The following is a 14,792-nucleotide window of genomic DNA, read 5'->3' on the forward strand; positions in this document are numbered from 1 at the left end:
AGTGGTGGCTGAGCTGACACTAGAGTTGTGTTCTCCTGCCCCCCACCTGCCCCTAACAACAGTTGGGAAGCTCCTGCTCAGTCATAAGCTGCTGTCCTCAGCCTCAGACACAGAAAAGCAGCCAGTCAACAGGTGACAAAAGTAAATGAACAATTTATGAGCAAGAGCAAGACTCACTGGAAAACGCAGACTCTATGCTCTGGAGACACAGGGGAGCCTGGTCTGCCTATGTCACCTCACTGTGCAGGCACAGGTGTGGTGAGAGCTGATGCACTGGGAGAACCAGGCACAGCCTGCCACTGTCCTGCCCCCAGGGTCACAGTCACAGGTCTCCAACCTTACAATCCACTCTGCAACCAGAGTCCATTCCCAAGCTGTCTCATAAAGCAGCCATGTGGCTATTTTAACGTGAATTAAAATTAAGTGAAATAGGCCCTGGCCAGTTGGCTCAGTGATAGAGCGTCGGCCTGGCGTGCAGGAGTCCTGGGTTCGATTCCCGGCCAGTGTACACAGGAGAAGCGCCCATCTGCTTCTCCACCCCTCTCCCTCTCTTTCCTCTCTGTCTCTCTCTTCCCCTCCCGCAGCCAAGGCTCCATTGGAGCAAAGGTGGCCCAGGTGCTGAGGATGGCTCTGTGGCCTCTGCCTCAGGCACTAGAATGGCTCTGGTTGCGACAGAGCATCGCCCCAGATGGGCAGAGCATCGCCCCCTGGTGGGCATGCCGGGTGGATCCTGGTCGGGCGCATGTGGGAGTCTGTCTGACTGCCTCCCCGTTTTCAACTTAAAAAAAAAAAATTAAGTGAAATAAAGAGTCCAGTTCCTTATTCACATGAGCTGTATCTCAAATGCTCAATAGCCACCCGAGACAGTGGCTGGACATCCTGGATCTAAACTTCCCATCATCACAGGACAGCTACTGAGCAGGGCCAGTGCATATGAAACACACGGAAGGCAGAGACAACATGAGACACACGGTTCATACACTTTATCATGTACATCAAACATGGCAAAAAAAAGGAATGTGTTCAGATATAAAGTTTTGGTCTAAAACACATAATTATCTAATCTGATGGTTTAATAGAAGACAAGTAAAATATATGTTTGAAAAAATATAAAATTTAGGAAATATAGATTTTACAGTTTATGCTGGTCTCAACATATTCTTCTACAGGCAAAAGGCCCAGTAAATGTAAAACCACGTGTTCATCACATGAGCACTGTGACACTAGCTGGAACAAAACTTCAAGCTCACAACACAGCAGCAGCACAGGAAACTGACACGGCTCACTCCCAAAGTCTCACACTCCTCAACTCTAAATTAGACACCAAGGGCTAAAAACATACACATTTCAACAGTTCATTAATTTTTGCTCTATAACCCTATATAGAATAAACCAGGCCTCCTGAACTTCCAAGCTATAACTAAAGTATTCATAACACTGCTGCGAATAACTATTAATAAATGAAAGTGTTATTTCTAATTATTTCCTTATATAAAGACATAATCAAGTAATGGACAGAGAGCCACAACAAATCACACACAACTTCAAAAAACTTGACTACACAGGCTTGTGTTTATAAACACCTGACCCTTCAGCAGATGTGCCACTGCGTGACGAGACATCAAAGATACCAGAAGGAAGACAGGTGACTTTAATGCTGAGAGTAAAGGGCATGACCCCCACCCCCCATCTATCCCTTACAAACACAAAGGTGTAAGTCTTCCTGAGTTGTAGAGCCAGAGGGAAACAGGATTCAGGGAAATTTGGGGGCACAGCAGTATGAGTAAAATATGTGGCCATATACTGACAAATAAGAGGGAGAAACAAAGAGAAGTCCTTGGAAGAAAATAACCAGGACCTTTATGTAATAACGTCTATGCCACCAGAAAGTTTCTAAAATGTCAATTAGTTAGAAGACACTTTCCTATTCCCATAATGTACAAATTACACTTTTTTCTTAAAATAATTTAGGATTAGTAGCTTTTCACAAATGCTTCCATCATTAAAATGGCATTAGAATATTAAATAAAGCATCTTTATGTATATACCAAGATTCTGGCTCCTAAAAATTTAACTAATAAATAACTCCCCAAATAAGGAACCTCCTTCATAAATAAAAATAGACGATTACTGTAGCTAACAAGCACCTTTGGTTACCAAGACAAAAGCAGCACAGTGGTTGGGTCTTCCCAAACAGTCAACACCCACCCCCCACTTCTGCACCCAAATGTGCATCAGACGACTGTGTGGAGGCCACTCAGAACCAGCAGAATCCCAGCACCAGACATTGCCTCCCATCACATGGAAATACCACTCAGGCCTCTGTTTTTCTGGGGCAAAGTGGTTTTTGATAAGAGAGATATAAACCTCCTGCAAGATCCCACCCAAATTGCATGTGTCAGTATGCGTCACCACGCGTCAGTGTGCATCACCACGTGTCAGTATGTGTCACCACTCGTCAGTGTGCCTCACCACGCTGCACAAGTAGACAGGCGATAGAGAAAGTGTTTCAATAGGTCAGGACTGGAATTTTTGCCACATAATAACAATGAGAAAGCAGTTCTTAAGCCATGAAGAAATTAAAGCCTGATCTTTCCCTGAAGAATTCTAAAGTGAGCCTTCCTACCTGCAGTCTTCAAATGCACTGAAATATTTACAACTCATTAATCATTTGCTACCTACCTCACTGTAATAGCCACCAACAATTAAAACTAAATAATTGCATGTATCTGCTACTCTTCGATCCATCACCTAATAATATTAATAACATTAAATTTTATCATGCCTGATATTTCGGACATTAAAATGTAGCAAATACCACCCTGGCCGGTTGGCTCAGTGGTAGAGCGTCGGCTTGGCGTGCAGGAGTCCCGGGTTCGACTCCCAGCCAGGGCACACAGAAGCGCCCATCTGCTTCTCCACCCCTCCCCCTCTCCTTCCTCTCTGTCTCTCTCTTCCCCTCTCGCAGCCAGGGCTCCACTGGAGCAAAGTTGGTCTGGGCCCTGGGGATGGCTCTAGGGCCTCTGCCTCAGGTGCTAGAATGGCTCTGGTTGCAATGGAGCAACGCCCCAGATGGGCAGAGCATCACCCCCTGGTGGGCATGCCGGGTGGATCCCGGTCGGGCGCATGCGGGAGTCTGTCTGACTGCCTCCCTGTTTCCAACTTCAGAAATATACAAAAATACAAAAAAAAAAAAAAAAAAAAAGTAGCAAATACCTAAAACAGAAAATTTGTAAGAAATAAAATAAGACCAAGTTAAGTTGCTAAATATACAATTTGTTCTGTAAGATGCAGTTTTTAATATGGTAATAATTTCCTGGAACAGCAGCTGCCCACTGAACAAGACTGTGCAATACCTCAGGTCAGCAATGCCATTTAGACTAACACCTGCCAGGATGGCACAGGTGGCTTCGCCACGTGACCACAGTTGACTAAGACTTTATATACATGTCTAGTATATTTTATTGAGCTGTGTTAATGTCCCCCCAAACATGGGTGTTTCTGCTGTTAACATCTACATTTTAAAATACATTCTTAATATTTTCCTTAAGAAAATATATTACAAATGAAATCCAAAATTTGGCTATGTTCCATTTGGTAAATATAAAACCCTGTTAAAAAAAACCACAAAAATAACCATTTTAACAATGTATTCAGCACTGTGCAGAAACTGAACACATTGTAAGTCTGTAATTCTCGCCTGACCAGGCGGTGGTGCAGTGGATAGAGCATTGGACTGGGATGTGGAGGACCCCAGGTTCGAGACCCTGAGGTCACCAGCTTAAGCGCAGGCTCGTCTGGTTTGAGCAAGGCTCACCAGCTTGGACCCAAGGTCACTGGCTCAAGCAAGGGGTTACTGAGTCTGCTGTGGCCCCCTGGTCAAGGCACAAATGAGAAATCAATCAGTGAACAACTAAGGGGCTGCAACGAAGAATTGATGTTTCTCATTTCTCTCCCTTCCTGTCTGTCTGTCCCTATCTGTTCCTCTCTCTGACTCTCCCTATCTCTGCCACAGAAAAAAAAAAAAGTCTGTAATTCTCACCAACTGTTGGGCAGCATGGGTACCACTTCATTCTTTTGAAGTCCACACCACTCACACAAAACTGTGTCCTTGTGGTTTCTGCCCACCAGCACCCCAGCCACCTCCTCAGTGTTGTCAGCACCTCCTGGACGGGCTCTGTGGTTCCTCATTGACTCTCTATGAACAGGAGGTATGGCTTCTCAGCCTTCTGGAGCTGGTGATCCTCTCGCCACAGGCCCTTTAGGAAAGTGAGACTGGGCATGCATCCACTCCAAGACTGCAAATCAGGGTCTAGCCTACAGAGACACCTCCTTATCCAGCAATTCCCAGCCCAGAGCAAAGAGAAGGGCTTTGGTCTTTCTCAAGTCCGACCCTGCCTCAGTTTCTGGTGTGGCCTGTAACTGTCATGTGCTCTCACATACCGGTCTCTGAAGTCAGAGGTGAACACACTTAATTCACATCACACACATCAGTTTATCTCAACCACCAGTAAACTTGTTAAAATATGAATTCTTATTTCATTTCTTTCTGGTTAAATAAACAGAAGGCTCTTATTCCAAGTCAAAGCATTCAAGTCAAATAATATGCATAGCTACAGTGCAATTAAATTGCATTTTACAGATCCAGATCTATCTTTTGGATGGGAGTACAATTATAGATGGAAGGGAAAGAAATGATTTAAAAACTGTTAATACAGGGAACAGATTTAATTTTACCATGCATTAATTACAAAATCACAAATTTTCTCCATTTTAAAACATCTGTAAAGGTCATAATTTTCTATCCACTATGCAGGATACAAAATAATATTGAATATAAACTATAACTGAAAAAAACTTTAATTGCTAAAAAAGAAAAAGTCTCACAAAAAAAGTAAATTTGGCTCTCCATGCCTTTGAGTTTAGCACTGCTTGGTTCTGATGAATGGTACTAATACTCTCCATGACATCTCTTCTCTGGTTTAATGTAGGTATGTTAAAAGCTAAGCTTCTGCTTAAGATAACGATGCAGCTCAGCACTCAGGATATTAGGCGCCATGGCCCACACACCTGGTACAGAGGAACTTCCACCCTCCGCAGAAGAACCACTCCAGCCCTCGTTTTCTTTGCCTGACCCTGGCTCGCGGCAACGTGTGGTAATCACTTTCATCGTTCTCAAAGCCTTCTTCAGACATCATTAGTGGCATTTCATCCAAATGGGCAGACTCATCTTCCAGCTGGTACCTGGTTAAAGGTAAGGACAGATCAGAGGAGAATTTGTGGGGATGCATCAAAAGCCTTTTATTGCCCTCTCCGGGGAGGCTTAGTAGGTTACTGCCCCAGTCAGGGCACAAACAAGAATCAACCAATGAATGCATAAATAAATAAAACAGGAAATCAATATTTCTCTCTCTCTCTCTCTCTCTCTCTCTCTCCCCCTTCTTCTCTAAAAAAATAAGTAAAAAAAGTTTTTAAAGTATTTTTTTTGGGGGGGTAATCTAAGTAAACTTTAACCACAGGTTCTCACTATCCCATGAAAATTTAAAATGTATACAAGATTCATTTCTAAAGATGACCATCACCATACTGTACTGTTTAAAAGTACATCCAAAGAGCATGGGAAAATTTTAATATCAATGATTAGACTTGGTTAAATATATGGTTGAATGTCACATTTTCACTAGAAGCAATAAGGCAGAAGACATTTTGTTGAAAATAAGTACATTGGCAGACGTAGTGGTCACTTATTTGCACCCCTCTTTTGAACACCTTGCTGTACAAATCAAAACAAGCCCTGTCCTGGCCTTGCCATACAACCCTCCACAAACACTTCCGGGTATTAGCAATGCCACCACAGAACGACCCGACCACAGTGACAAGTCATTTTAGACAAAAAATTATATAATATATATACAGGCCTAAAAGAATTGATGTTTCCTCTTAAAACTTCCTTTTTTCCCCCTGTTCTCTCCACAATATGAGTTCTTTAAAAAGTTAACTAGATAGCCCTGGCCGGTTGGCTCAGTGGTAGAGCATCCGCCTGGCATGCGGAAGTCCGGGTTTGATTCCCGGCCAGGGCACACAGGAGAAGCGCCCATCTGCTTCTCCACCCCTCCCACTCTCCTTCCTCTCTGTCTCTCTCTTCCCCTCCCGCAGCCGAGGCTCCATTGGAGCAAAGATGGCCCGGGCGCTGGGGATGGCTCCTTGGCCTCTGCCCCAAGTGCTAGAGTGGCTCTGGTCACGGCAGAGCGAGGCCCTGGAGGGGCTGAGCATCGCCCCCTGGTGGGCGTGCCAGGTGGATCCCGGTCAGGCGCATGCGGGAGTCTGTCTGACTGTCTCTCCCCGTTTCTAGCTTCAGAAAAATACAAAAAAAAAAAAAAAAAAAGTTAACTAGATAATGAATATTTATACAAAATGCAACTAAAATTCAGTACCCCACTCAAATATAATATAGTATACATATATGTGATTTTTGGTCTTTTTCATCAAGTTCCTCTGGCTACTGTGTTGCATTTAGCAGAAGTCTCAATCTTACCCACTTTTAACTCCAGAAAAGCAGCACAATGAGTCTGACAGATAATGAGTACGAGAAGCACCAGTTTAGTAACCTCGACTTCAGGCTTCAGAAATGGAGCCTTTGAACTGGCAAGCAATTTACCCCATTTCCAAAGCAATTTTCCTATTGTATTGAAGATTTTACCTCAGTATTTAAAAAACAATAAGATGATGAATAATGGATTTTTTTCAGAGACGGGCTAAGCAGAGAATCTTAAGTGTCTTTGTTGCCTGGTGTCATATACACTTAATTGGTTTGTCACTCAAGAAAAATCAACGTTTCCAGCAATTAAGTATAATTCTGGAAACATATTTTTAAAATGAGTAAAAACAATGTGAACAAAGACGACAGAACGCAAGATAGCAAACCCAAGAGTACTGCCATATAAGAAATGAAGACAGCTATCTATCCCGACTGAGGCCGAAGGTTTTAAAAAATGAGGACTTGTCAACAAAACACTGGAGTACTGGAAGGTGCATAATTCTCATGTATCTAAAGTAAGAGTAGATCAATACAATAACTAGCTTAAATTCACATTTTTATCTTAAGTATATAACAGTTTCATTGTTTCCATTTTGATGAGAAACATTTCTGAATAGTCAACTGATCCTTAAGCAAAGAGGAATACATTTAAAATATGCCTAATGCTTAAACTTTCTTTAAGAAAAAATAAATATTTCCCTTTTGCCTGCATGTTATTAGTACAGTAAAAAAAAAGCACTATAAAGAAATGTGTAAGTTTCCTTTATCAAATATAGTTTCCAAGTTCAATTATGTCACCAATGACTCACTCGTAAGTAGCAAAACCGTAGGACAACCAGAGAAATGGGGACTTGCCCTCCCACCGCAGCAGAAGGGCTAAATAGTAGAACAGTAAAGAAAGAAAGAAAGACCTGCCTGAAAAGCATGCCTTGACCTTAGCAACACAAGCCACAGGGACAAGAGGCAGTCAGCCCCCCACGCTGCGAGGGCCACATGTGAACTGTGGACACAGTTACTTTGGAGCTCCTCATCTAAAATAATCTGTGAGAAACTTAAATGCTAATTTCTTGACATAAAGAATTACACCAATGCTATATATAAACTGAGACAAACCTCTAAACTAGAGTTAACAGTACAATATCTAATGTTATGTCGATGCCAATCCAGAAATTTAAAGATAAGGGGGCCAGTTAGCACAGGACAGTTGCCTAAAACTGTGATGTACCCATCACCAACTCTGAGTGATCACATGGTCCGTTGTAGAAAATTAGGTGAAATATTTCTATCAGGCAGGCTTAAATAGTGTCGTAAACTTGAGTGCACTACAGACCCACTTTAGAGGAAATTTTATAGCTCTTAAGAATATGTCTCCGATTTCAAGGAATACTGGGCCTGGGCACTTAGATAAAAAATGCTGTCTTAAGAATCAATCTGTACTTTAGAAAAACTTTTCAACTGTAAACCACCATAGCAGAGGAAAAGTTTCATCTTTACAACTAGTAAAATATTTTTAGATCCACATCACAGTTTTAAAAAATTTATGTTGTCGCCTGACCAGGCGGTGGTGCAGTAGATAGAGAGTCGGACTGGGATGCAGAGGACCCAGGTTTGAGACCCCGAGGTTGCCAGCTTGAGCGTGGGCTCATCTGGTTTGAGCACAGCTCACCAGCTTGGACCCAAGGTCGCTGGCTTGAGCAAGGGGTTACTTGGTCTGCTGCAGCCCCACAGTCAAGGCACATATGAGAAAGCAATCAATGAACAACTAAGGTGTTGCAACGAAAAACTAATGATTGATGCTTCTCATCTCTCTCTGTTCCTGTCTGTCTGTTCCTATCTATCCCTCTCTCTAACTCTCTCAGTCACTGTAAAAAAAAAAAAAAAAAATTTATATTGTCTCTGCCAAGAAATACTTCAGAGAAAATCAGACAATAGCCATCTGTTCTCAGCACGAGTCTCTTTTTAAACATGAAAGTTTAACTATTATGATACTGCAAATACCTCTTGGCAGGGCCAAGAGCCACACTGCAAAGAGGAGCAAGGGAAGAGACTAACAGACACCTGTACACAAAACCATGACCAATGTCATTTGTTCTTCATTCACATATAGGAGACAATTTAAATGACAAAGGCACTATCTAAAAGACACAAATGGAAAATTACCAAGTTAACAAATACCTTACTTTTTACTCAAGCTGTAACAATGCAAGAAACTGATGCTTCACATGACTTTATAGAAAATTATCTTAATGCATAATTGCATTCCTCATGAACTATTAAAATCTATGTGGGGTGCACAGCATTTCATTACCTAGTAACACATACATCTACAGGGGGTCCTAGGGTTTCAGCCCTCTTGACAACATTTCAGGTTTACAATGCTCACTCCCATAGAAACTTTAAAAAATTGAGGAGTGTTTCAGCTTATGCCGTTAGCATCTACTTATGGACTACGTGGGCAAACTAGTTTGGTTGCACATGGCAGAAGGATACACAGTAATGCCAGGTGTGAGTGAGGGACTGGTGTCCCCAGTACACTCGGCTACGCCATTCTGGACTGTTAAAAGAGTAAGTGTTCTGTTTGTGTTAGGCTAGGATGTGTTTCAACTTACACCAAAATTCAGGTTACGTCACTGACATAGGAATGGAACTGTGTTGTAACCCGATGACACCCCCCCACCTATACATATAGATATATACATATACATATGCATTTACAAGAAACACTCTCATCCTTTATAATAAACAATGTGATATTAAATGTTTTAGAATTTATTAAACCATTCTCAAATCACATCTTATTCTTCTTCCCCTGGAAATTTTCATAAAATATAAACCCAATAATAAAAATTTTTTAACAAGTTGTAACAACTTACCAACATTGTATTTTAAATCTATTGTGTCCTAAACTGGTATGATTATAGTAAAATTTAAAAAAAATTATACTTCAAGGAAAACTTGAGAACCTTTAAAATACACTACTACAATTCCTTGTACATAAAGAGCACAAAATGACACTGTAATGGTCAAGGAAAAAGGCTTTCAAAGTTCATAAAGCAAAAGCCTATATCAAAGCTGGTTTTATAATAACTAGCTTTTAATTGACAACCACTAAATTCTACTTCTTGTTTTTTAGTTGTATTCTAATATATAGCACACATTTCTCAAAATAGAAATATTATTAAAATCATGATTTTTATATAAAACTTTAATTTATTCACTTTATAGTTTAGAAGTTTGAAATTAGTGCCTGACCAGGTGGTGGTGCAGTGGATGGAGCGTCAGACTGGGATGCGGAGGACCCAGGTTCAAGACCCCGAGGTTGCCAGCTTGAGCGCGGGCTTATCTGGTTTGAGCAAAGCTCACCAGCTTGGTCCCAAGGTCACTGGCTTGAGTAGGGGGTTACTGGGTCTGCTGTAGCCCCACGGTCAAGACACATATTAGAAAGCAATCAATGAACAACTAAGGTGTCACAACAAAAAACTAATGACTGATGCTTCTCATCTCTCTCCATTCCCATCTGTCTGTCCCTATCTATCCCTCTCTCTGACTCTCTGTAAAAAAAAAAAAAAAAGAAGTTTGAAATTAGTGATTTGCTATTTATTAAGTCAATAGTACACTTCAAAATGGTTCGTTTTAGTAAGTATGTTGCAGATGGTGGGGGCAGGGAAAAGAGGACAAGAGGTGGGCAGCGAGGAGGTGTGGGTGCCTGGAGCTGACAATGTGTTCTGTTGGCTGGTGATGGCTGCACTCCTCTGTGAGCATACTAAGACACTGGATTTCAAACTTTCAATAGGGACCCGCATTCTCCTAACATGAATGACAAAATATCCAAGATACAAGTGAAAACCATCAGTCATACCAAGACCTGGAACATTCATGTAAATCAGCCAAGACAGCTGACAACCAAAACTAAGATGAAATCAGACACTGAAATTCTGTTACGAGCATTTTAACCAGAAAACACAGAAATACTTCAACAATCAATTACAAATTCTCTTGAAACAAATAGAAATTATAAAACTGAAAAACACAATAGTAAAAGTCAAACTTCACTAGGTGGAATCAATAATAGAGTGAAAATGACAGAGGACAGATATAAGGAACTTGAGGACAAATAAACAGAATTTGGCCCTGGCCGGTTGGCTCAGTGGTAGAGCGTCGGCCTGGCATGCGGAGGTCCTGGGTTCGATTCCCGGCCAGGGCACACAGGAGAAGCGCCCATCTGCTTCTCCACCCCTCCCCCTCTCCTTCCTCTCTGTCTCTCTCTCTTCCCCTCCCGCAGCCGAGGCTCCATTGGAGCAAAGATGGCCCGGGCGCTGGGGATGGCTCCTTGGCTTCTGCCCCAGGCGCTAGAGTGGCTCTGGTAGCAACAGAGCGATGCCCTGGAGGGGCAGAGCGTTGCCCCTGGTGGGCGTGCCCGGTGGATCCCGGTCGGGCGCATGCGGGAGTCTGTCTGACTGTCTCTCCCCGTTTCCAGCTTCAGAAAAATACAAAAAAAAAATAAATAAATAAACAAACAAACAAACAGAATTTACACAATCTAAACAACACAGAGAAAAGAGAACCCCTTTAAAAAGAAAGAGCCTAAGTAAATTATGTAACACTAACAAAAGATCCAACTTTTGTAGCACTGGATTTCTGAAAGGAGAGGAGAAAGAATAATGAACTTGAAGAAATAATGGCTAAAAACTTGCTAAATTTGGTGCAACTAAAACCAACAGATTCAAGAAGCTTAATGAATACCAAACGTCAATCTAGAGAAATCCACACCAAGGTCCAACACAATTAACTTTTGAAAACTAAAGAAAGAAAAACTTGAAAGTGGACAAGAGAGAGGACATGTTCCCTACAGCACCAATTTGAATGACAGCAGATTTCTAATGGATTCGTGCATGATGGGAGAAAGTGAAACAAGTTTTCAAGAGTTAAGGGAACTGTCAACCCAAAATCCTGTATCTAGTAAAACTATTCTTCTGGAATGAAATAAAGACATTCTAAAATTAAAAAGAATTTTAAGATTGACTATAGGAAGTGCTTTCAGTAAAAAAGAAAATAGAATCCTAGAACATCAGGAAAGAAGGACAACTGAAAGAGCAAAAATATGGGGACATTCAATGGACTTCCCATCATGAGTTTTACATGTTACGTTCAATGATTTCAACAGTATAACACTGTCTGATACTCAGGGCATAATTTTAAAATGTGCAGAGAGGTTGGGTCAAGAGACCAGAAGGGACATCAGGTTTCCACACTTCAGTCCATGTAGGAAAACACAGACATCAGTCTGCCATCATGGTAACTCACATGTGTGTTGCAATGGCCAGACCCTACAAAAACTATACAAAGATCCACATGCAAAAACACTGTAGAGAAAACAAAAGAAATTCGAGTAACCGAAAGGAAGAAGAGAAATAGAGGAATGAGAGCTGGAAAAAACGAAAAGCAGAAAATGCAGAAACATGGCACACTTACACTCTACTGTATTGATAATTACCTTCAATGTAAATAATTCAAATCCACCCATCAACAGAGACTGGCTGAGTGGCATGCATAACGGAAAAACACAATCCAACGTGAAATTCAGTTCAGACTCACAATGCAGATAGGCTGAAGGCTGACACCATGCAAACATGAACCCAGAGAAAGCAGGAGTGGCCACATGACTACCTAATAAGAGAATAGACCTCACAGCAAAGAAAAGGACCAGAGACACAGAGGAACTTTGCACAACAATAAAAGAAACCCACCTGGAAGACAGAGGGTCTGAAATATGTCCACACCAAACGAAAGAGCCTCAACAACATAAAGCAAAGACAGACCCAAACTGTTTATGGAACCCTCTAGTGAAACAGGTTGCCTACTTCCGAAAATCAACCCTTTAAGATGATGACTAACGCACTCACTCCCACAGGTAGCAACAGCGAGGGGAGGAGAAACACTGCTTCTGGTCCAGCACTGAACCCCAGCGTCTGCCTGGGCTCTCCCGTGACCCTCGACAACCCCATGAGAAGAATATTATTCCCCACTGATCGCGGAGGAAATTAGGGTTCATGTCCGATCAAGGTGCCTAAGATCTCACGGCCAGTCAAGTCAACGCACCAAGATGCAGTCCGTCTCTGTAACACTGGAATGCCTAATTCTCAACCAAAAAAAAAGAAAAAGAAAAATATATCCCAAACTATTCGAATCCCTCGGGAATAAAAGTTCGATGGTTACAAAAGGTAACAGTTTCCCTTTCTATAAGTCTCTGTTTCTAACTGCTATGTCGTGTATTACATGCAGTCTTCTGTCTGGGTGGGAACAAAACAAATGAAGTTAGAACCACGGTGCGCACGTACTCAGCCCGCCCGGTGGCTGCCCGGCGCCGGCCTTCCCGACCCGCTCCGCTCGCTGAGCGCGTGCCCGGCACGAGCGGGGGGCGCCGCCCTTGCCGTCACAGCCCGTGTCTCGGGGACACCGCCAGTCCGCGCGGTCGGGCGGGGGCGGCACACGGACGGGGTGCGGTCCCAGTCGGCGCGGGGCGTGGCGGAGGGCCGGGCAGAGTGCGGGCCGTAGTTACCTGCTGGGCCGCTCGGCCCGCGGCCCGGGCGCCGCCGCGCTCAGGTAGGCCGCGCGTCTCCGGTCTGCCGCGCTCGCGCTGCGCACCGGGTACAGAGGAATCCGGTCCACCATGTCCGGGCCGCCAGCTCCTCGCCGCTGTCCGGTTCCCCTGCCTTCGCCGCGTTTTCCTGCCCTGTCCCTCAGCTTCTACCCGCTGAGGCTGCAACCCACACCCCGGCCCTGCCCCGCCGCTAGCTCGTCGGAGCCTGATGGCGTCACCTCGCGGCGGGGACCGATGACAGCACCGCGCGACGAATCTGAAAGTGGAGGCAGTGGGTACGGGCTGCGCATGCGCCGCAGGTCGGCCTCCCTAGAGCGCGAAGGGTCCCGTCCCGCTCGGCCGTGTGCGCATGCTCCGGAGACCTCTGAGAACCGGCGGAGGGCACCACGTGGGGCCCCGCCCACTTGGGCCTGGAGCCCCGCTCACTTGTCCCAGGGGCGGTGGCGTCGAGCGACTTGCCCTCCGCACCTGCGCCCCGCCTCTAGGAGGTGGAGGCCGAGCGGCAGGCGCACCACGTGGCGCCTGGGCTGAGCGCTTTGCATCGCAGGGAACCCGCAGACCCGGCCAGCGCCAGCGCCGGAGCCTGGGTGAGCGGTCAGTGTGCGCTGGAGGAAAGCCGCGCTTCACGAAGCCAGCAGCAGCCCGCCGAGCTCCGGGATGCTGAACGCTTCCGCGGCCCTGGCTGCCCGGGCCTCCAGCAACTGCCCAAGGAGGCCTTGACCTTTTTCAAGTGTGCTTTCCTTCCAGGGACGAAGCCCTTCCTTCCCGGGCACCCGGATCCTGTTCCTAACCCCTCCTCGGAGGGTGACGCCGTCTCCAACCCAGAAGACTGGGTTCCGATTGAGTACCTGCTCCACCCATTTCTGATGGTTTTAATGCCTACTTTCAGTCTTCTACACACAGATATGTTCAAGTTTCTCCTACACTTAAAGTTGTTTTTCTAGCTTTTCTTATTTAAGATTTCATTATTCCCAAAAGCTGCTTCCAGAGAGTGGGCTAGTCCAGACAGTTCTGAACTTGGCTATCACAATGTTAAAAACTGTTCATCTTAAGTTCAGGAATTTGGTCTGAAATCTTAACATTTTTAAAATTTGTGGTTTTCTTCTTGGCTAAATTGGTGGTCTGATTTCTAAACTATATATTCGGTGAATAGATTTTATATTCCAAAATCCAAAATGCTGAAGGTTCAATAGTGTTCGTGAGCCATCCTGCTACCCCCCCCCCCCCATCATTTTCCTAATGTTTCATGGGGACTTGGAAAAAAGTGTGGTTTGTTTTGAGACGCTGTTTTCCATGCAGCGGCGTCTCCTGAGGACGCTCACTCTAAGAACCTGAAGCCACCCCAACTTGTTCTGTGAAGCAGCTGGCTACACAACAGCTGTGTGAGGTCAGTGGGCAATGGGGGAAGGTCAGGTGAGGAGCCAGACCCAGGAACTTTGGCTGGAACTGCCCACACCCATGCTGCCAAAATAAACTTCCTAGGAGTCCTTTGGAAAACAGCCACTGTGTGTCAGCCAATGAAATTTCGCCACATCATATTAGCTGGACTGCTCTAGCAACCCTTTAAATTTCCCCCACAGTTTCCCCCATGCGACTTCTCCGGCCCCTGTCCGCCAGATCAGAGAATATCACCCAAGAAGCACCCTGAATAAA

At 44.2% G+C, this 14,792-nt stretch overlaps 1 protein-coding gene across 3 annotated transcripts in view; it reads right to left on the minus strand.

Annotated features, from left to right (window-relative positions):
• ATP9B (ATPase phospholipid transporting 9B (putative)) overlaps nucleotides 1-13,390 on the minus strand; it is a 122,416-nt gene extending 109,026 nt beyond the window's left edge. The window contains exons 1-2 of one of the 3 annotated variants that reach the window (XM_066352325.1): nucleotides 13,098-13,390; nucleotides 5,071-5,244 (exon numbers count right to left, since the gene is read on the minus strand). In XM_066352325.1, the coding sequence (XP_066208422.1) occupies nucleotides 5,071-5,244; nucleotides 13,098-13,210 (287 nt within the window). In that variant the 5' untranslated portion in view covers nucleotides 13,211-13,390. Of the gene's footprint in view, nucleotides 1-5,070; nucleotides 5,245-13,097 lie in introns of those variants that run through there. The other 2 variants (XM_066352324.1, XM_066352327.1) reach the window with 2 other exon arrangements.
• Between the last annotated feature and the right edge of the window lie 1,402 nt (nucleotides 13,391-14,792).

Source organism: Saccopteryx leptura, chromosome 11 (genome assembly GCF_036850995.1).
Source record: "Saccopteryx leptura isolate mSacLep1 chromosome 11, mSacLep1_pri_phased_curated, whole genome shotgun sequence".
NCBI classification, from domain to species: Eukaryota; Metazoa; Chordata; class Mammalia; order Chiroptera; family Emballonuridae; genus Saccopteryx; species Saccopteryx leptura.